Source organism: Charadrius vociferus, unplaced genomic scaffold, assembly GCF_000708025.1.
Source record: "Charadrius vociferus isolate BGI_N301 unplaced genomic scaffold, ASM70802v2 scaffold118, whole genome shotgun sequence".
NCBI lineage: Eukaryota > Metazoa > Chordata > Aves > Charadriiformes > Charadriidae > Charadrius > Charadrius vociferus.
Genome location: NW_009649846.1, coordinates 75,369 through 82,011, shown reverse-complemented (window position 1 = coordinate 82,011; position 6,643 = coordinate 75,369). Strand labels below are relative to the sequence as shown.

Genomic DNA, 6,643 nt, shown 5'->3' with positions numbered 1-6,643 from the left:
GGGGGGGAGCTGAGCGGGGTGGGTGCCTCGGAGCGCTGATGTGTCCGGCTCCCTTTGCAGGCTGCTCTGTCACTTTAGAGCGAGCGAGAGGCTGAGCCGGCAGCATCCCGGGCATTTCCAGCGAGCGCCTGCCAGCAGCCCGGCACTGATTGCAATTTAGGCGTCTTCAGAGAGGGGAGGAAGATCCTCATCTTCCGAAGCCTCCTCAATGAGTGCCAAGCTCTCCAAGGAGTTGAGGCTGTCCCTGCCACCTTGTCTTCTGAACAGGACGTCTGCCACCTTAAACACCAGCAGCACCTGCATCACGCAAGTGGGTCAGCTCTTCCAGTCCTTCTCGTCCACCCTGGTTTTAATTGTCCTGGTCACCCTCATCTTCTGCTTGATTCTCCTCTCCCTCACCACCTTCCACATCCACAAGAGGAAGATGAAGAAGCGGAAAATGCAAAAGGCTCAGGAGGAGTATGAACGGGACCACTGCACCCACAGCAGCAATAGGGGCAGCCAGCACCCTGGGACGGGGGTGCACGGAGAGGCACCCCAAGGAAGAGACAGCCGGCTGGGAAGACCCCCACAGGACTCGGAGATCCAGCGCCCCTCTCCCTCGGCAGCCCCGAGCTCTCAGCAAGCACGGGCTTGTTTGGACACAGCTGGTGCGGGGCTCTTGCAGACGGTGATTTTGTCATGATGGTTTGGGGGAGACCTGGCGAAGGCGCTGGTTGGTGTTTGTAAATACCTGAGTGATTATTCTAGTCCCCGAAGAAGAAGAAAACATTGCTAATTCAAACGAACGAACAAGCCCACGATCCAAGCGCATGACAGATCACATTGCGTTTCTCATTGACTATGTGAGGAAAGGATGCGTCTTTTTACTGGAGCAGGAGCTGCACACAGCTACCAAATACCAAGTCGTCCACCTGGAGGAGAGCGTCAGGGGTGGGGGAATCCCTTTTCCCTGGACATCATTACCCTGAGGACGGGGACAATCCCACTCTCCTGGGATTCCCGCTGCACCCTGTGTCACCATTGCATGGCGTGGGGTTGGGGTGTGGGGGAATGGCGTGGGGGGAGAGGCAGGTCTGGTGGGTGCCTTGGGACCCCCTGTCCCCTCGGAGCAGGGCGACAGCCCACCCTGGTCTCTCCTTTTGTGCTAGGACCTATGCCCCTGTCCCACCTCTCTCGCTCCTTCCCAGGACTGGATATTATTTTGTGTAGAAATGGTCACCCCTAGTTGGGCTTAACTGCAAGCACCCTCTGGCCCCACGGCCCCATGCACCCCAGCTGCAGCGCTGAGCATCCCACCGTCCTGGGGGATTGAGCGAGCTGTCTGCACAGAGCGATGCCCGAGCTTTCCTCTCCCCTCATCTTCAAATGCCCCCCCTGCTCCCTACAAACACGTATGATTGATGCGCAGTAACTTGCCCGTCCTCTCCCAGGGGAGGATGTCCTTGTACCTCCTGTTGGTCCTGAACCAAATCCAGTTCTGCACCAGGCACCCCGCACTGAACGCCTGCGTTTACAGCTTCGCCTCCCAGCAAGGAATCCTGCAGCAGTACAGAGCTGGCTTCTACTTTTTTTAGCCTGATATATATTTTTAACCCTCCTAATCTAGTAGACAGTTAGGGACAGACAACACTTAATTTTCTCCCCTTTCCCCTTTCGGGGAACAAACCGTGCAGTTGTGCAAAATGTCTGCTCGTAAAACCCTGGCAAATATTTATTTCAGAAGTGGCAGTGTAGTTTCTCCCTAGCAAGCACCAGGAGTTTTTGTCTGTGGATGGCAGGTGTGAGTGGCTGCCGGTACTGTGTGTGTTGGAGGAAGCAGCGTCGGGTACTGAAAATGCGGCTTTGCTTAACAATTAAATCAATGACCATTACTTGAAGGTGCCTTAACAGAGTGCCATATCTAAACTTTGAAACATCTTGTGTGGTAACATAGCAGAGGCAGCCCTCTACCGTGCATATTAACATCTAAAAATACAGCAAAGAAAAAGTGATCCTGAGGGATTTCTTTTTTTTTTTTTCTTTTCTTTTTCTTTCTAGCCCAGCATTCAAAGTGATCTAAGGAGAGAGTAATAGTCCACAGTTTTTAATATTTTGAATCCACTTATTCCCCCTCTGCCTCCCAGGGTGGCTGCTAGGCTAGAAAAATCCCAGGCACAGGCACCGGGAGGTCTGGGGTTCTCAACCAGGAGTGAATGCCATTAACCAATTTAAAACGGGGAAAGAGGGTGGTGGAAGTGCTCCATAATCCCCTAATAGCCCCGAAATGCTGAGGTGTCAGGGCAGTGTTTCTGTTACTCCATTTTATCCCTTTCCAATCTTGCCTGGTGTGATGGGAAATTGCTGTTGAGTTTGGATCCGTGCCTCCAGCGTTTTAGGCAAGTACTGTATCACCCAGCTCAAGGAGCTGCTCCACCAGCGGAGGTTAGTGTGGCAAGCGTACCTGCGGCCGAAGGGTGTTGTGCACATTGCAGTTTGATGGGAGCGATGGCTGACTCTCGCCGCCAGCCGGTATGATCGGATGCTAATGGCTACTTCGTTGTTGCTGGGCAAGGAAATTGGCTTTGTTTTGTTTTCCCCTAATAAAGGATGCATGAACTTTTGTGTTTGACCTCCTTATGCAACTGCAGCACAGTATTGCACCACAGGGAATAGATTTAGGACAATGAAGAGTGTCAGTGAACAGTAATGGAGCTTCCTGATCGTGGATCTCCACTAAATAGAGAGATATTACTTTCCCCTTTATTTTGTGCCTTTGAAAAAAAAAAAAACCCAACCCAACAAAACAAAACCCTACAACAGTGTATAATTTTGAGTTTTATAAAAGCAATAAGATGTTCCAAATCACTCCAGTGCATTTCTGGTTGATGATTCCACTTCTTTAGTGTCTGAAGTCAGATACTCTTCCTTCTGCCTTATGCACTCAAGGCATGCAATAATTCCCCAGAAGTGTACTGCTTGTCACATCTCATTGCAGTTATAAAATTGCCCTATTTTTGAAGAAAAAAAGAAGGATGGAGAGATAGATATATATATCTTTATATATATTATGGATATACAGGTATATATATTATTTATATAATCTCATGACACTAAAAGTAGTTGCAAAAATGTAACTAGAATTAAAATATGTTACCATGTAAAACTCTATCCTCTGTTAATTAGCTTTGATTTAATATTTTAATATCTCTGTATTTATGTAAATCTGTGTAAATTATGTGGTCTACAAGTAAAATTTCATACTGACTTTAATTTTCTCAGAACTGTGAGCTTCTTGTGGTGTCATTTAAGGTTTTTTATTTCTAAAGCTAAATTATACAGGATACAAGAAGTTATAAATTCCTATTATCACACAGAAATACTGCAATAAGGTTCATGCGCATTCCCAATAAATACACAATCCTGTCTTGAAGTATTGCAAGCTTATGAGTTTTAATTGAACGGTCTCAGGAGATCTAGCTGATACAAGCAGGACACGTAGGTTTTCATTTTCATGAAACAATAAGCAATCTAGGGAATAAATGTGGATTTTTAAAACAGAGTTTATGCTTGGAGGTTCTGTCAAATCAATTGCTTCAAAACCCTACAGCTACAGCTAAACTTCTGCACTTAGCATTCAGTATTAATAAGGCTGATGCTTCTTTCCCCTCCCCCCTCCTACTTAAACTAGAAAAGTGTAGGAAATTGTTCTTATTTCTAAAGCATACATTTTCAGCTAACTGTGAAACTGCCCAAAGGGTTTTGAATATACATATTTTATGCAAGTATAACATCTATGTATCTGTATCCATATATTTAAATATTTTTGTGTAACATTTTCTACAATATTTGATAGAGATGCCGGGTAAATGCTTGCACCATTCTTGTACGTAAGGAAGGATTTATACCCTGTGGATGTGGACATTCTTTTTCCTGTGAATTGGCACTGGTTTCGGCAAGTTACGGTGGAGACGGGGCAGCTGAGTGCTGACGGCTGGAGGCACAGACAGCCTTTCCTCTATTAAGGGGCACATCCTCTGGCCGGATTTTCCTGGTTCTGAGTTGAAGCTGGTTGCCCACTGGCATCCTGCATGTGTAAGAATAAGAAGTGCTGTGGTGCCCAACAATTCCTGGCCGATCCAGCCGTCGTCCTGTGGAAGGAGCACGACAGCAGTGACTCGTTTTGTGGATCCTAGTGAGACCTGAGAGCCCGCCGGGCGATGCGGTGGCAGCACTGGGGCTGGATCAGAGAGTCATCGATGCCTCGTCCTGCGCTCCCATCCTCACAGCCTGCTGCTGCCCTGGGGCTTCGTCCAGCTCCTGCTGGCATCAACTGACTGCCAACAGACTTGGGTCCCGTCTGTAGACCACATGGTGGGTGACAGCTCTCCCCATCATCACCACTGGCCCTGCTCTGCACCGGTCCTGACAGCCTCCGCGGGGATGGAAACCACTGCATCCCACGAGGGCTGGGATGCTTCAGCCTGGCGGCACCGGGGAACATGTGCTGCTGCTGTCAGCTCCGCTTCTACAGACTGTGGCGCTTAGGTTTCTACATGGATCCTATCTGGATCATGGACAGGGAATGTAATTTCATTAAAATATGTCATTCCAGCATTTTTCCTGTGGGGGTTTGTCTGCTGCAAATGTAGTCTCAGATGAAATCTGCAGGGTCTCCATCCAGACATGTTTTAGCTTTTGATACATCTCTCTCAGACATATATCTATCTGTATGTATAGATATATATCTCAAAACGCTGGACAAAAAGCAAAGAACAGAGACTCCATATTATAGACAAAACTGTCCTATGACTAAAACCTGGTGGGGTTTTTTTGCTTTTACTTTTAATTAATTTTAAAGGCTACTACCTTTAATGTAAATAGCAAGTTACTATGTGATTAATGTTTTCCCTAGCATTTCTGAGTAGTTGCTATCTTGTTTCTGGAAAGCTATGTCCAGTGTTATGAAGCAACTGTGCTTTTCTTCTGTTGTTATGAGTGCAACTTTTATGTAGGGGGGAAAAAGAACATGATTTGACTCTTTAGACAGGACTGAATTATTTTAAATCCAGTTATAGGACTTGGTTGCTTTTTTTTCTTTCTAGTGGTTATTCTCTCTGCACGTTTCTATTTTTTCTATGGGTACTTGGAACCCTACATTTTAATAAGTAAGCAAGATATGAAGGGAAACAAAAAATGAAGTAGGAAACATTCTTTTTCCTCTTGTGTAAATAGCAAAATTTATAATGACTTAGATACCATTTCATTACAGTTCTCATCTACATAGAAGTTGGCATGAGTCATAGACAAACCTTTAATAACACTTTCATTTATGTTAAAAATTAGAACTACTTTTAACCAGGACTGACTTTCTCATCTCTTTCTGGTATCTAACTCCTTTTTTCTCCTGAAGCCAAGTTTTCCCATCTGATCGCTAAATAAATTTCTAGTAGAACAGAGCCTCCTTCTGTTTTTAGTCTTTTACATGTAGGTCTCTGGTCTGAATCCAGCCAAACTCAGTAGTATAGAAAGTGTGTTATGAACTTGCGAAAACTGGATGGTGTGTGAGCCTTGAGGAGAGAGTGACAGTCTGACACGCAAACAGGTGAAATGCCTGGCAATGGTGATAGTTGGCTTTCCCATTCGGAGTTGTGGAAGTGAAGCCTTCCCTTGCACTGGATGGACCGGGGTGAAGGGCAACCCATTCCAGCCACAGCAGAGACAAGCATCAGTCTCCTTCCTGATACAGTTGCTCTAAAACATCATTTTCTATATGACCCTAGATCTCATTTCTGTAAATTACATGTAATATATTTCTTATTCAAATCAAAGAAGTTTTCATTGTTTCATTGGTACTATATGTTCTCTGTGGATAACTAGAAGATTTCATTCTCCAACCCTTTTAACCCAGTACGTCCACAAGCATCAATTTTGTATGAGTTAGGAAATAAATAAATATTTGGATCAGAACACTGTCAGTAAAAATTGCCTTTATTTATATAATCCACTGTTCCACTTGGCTTTTCTTTGTTGTATTCTTCCTTGAAATGGAGCAGTATAATCTGCTCATTATTTTACTTTTCTAAAGAGGACAAAGAATTTGAAGCAAGCACTGCAAAATACACATATACAAGCAGGAAAAGATTTCACATTGTACAGCAGAACAAAATCATGTAGGTTTTATTGGTTTCACAGTAATTCTTTGTCCCCTGTTTCCCAGACCCCCTCCAATCAAGCAAAATTTTTACCTAAAATCTTCTGAAAGAACTCACATACAGCAGGTAGATTGCCTTTCTTTCATGGTTTTAGCTTTGCTTACTACACAGTCAATGGTAAAGTACAGGTTAAAACTTTTCAAACATCTTGTAATCTAAAAATAATAAAGTATCCTAGGGGATTATGAGTACTGAAAAGGGGTAAGTATGGCAGGTTAGAAGGAGAAAATACTAGCTCTGTAATACAATAAAAGCAGCGTGTGCTGGAGGTGAATTAATGATTGTAAATGAGCGTCTTTACATTTTATTCCTGGCTCTGTCACTCACACGTTGTGAGGCTCTCGGTTTCCAAGCTGTTTATGTAGTAAGCAATATATAACTTATCTATTAAACAAAGACACAGAATCTGCAAACATACAGCTCTGAAATGAATGAATTAAGTGCCATAT

At 44.3% G+C, this 6,643-nt stretch overlaps 1 protein-coding gene across 1 annotated transcript; it reads left to right on the top strand.

The window, feature by feature from the left end:
• Positions 1-38: 38 nt before the first annotated feature.
• On the top strand, positions 39-685 carry LOC104291658 (chromosome unknown open reading frame, human C11orf87). Its single transcript, XM_009890919.1, is given in 2 exon segments — positions 39-183; positions 186-685. Coding segments are annotated over 2 exon segments (645 nt in total).
• The last annotated feature ends 5,958 nt before the right edge of the window (positions 686-6,643 follow it).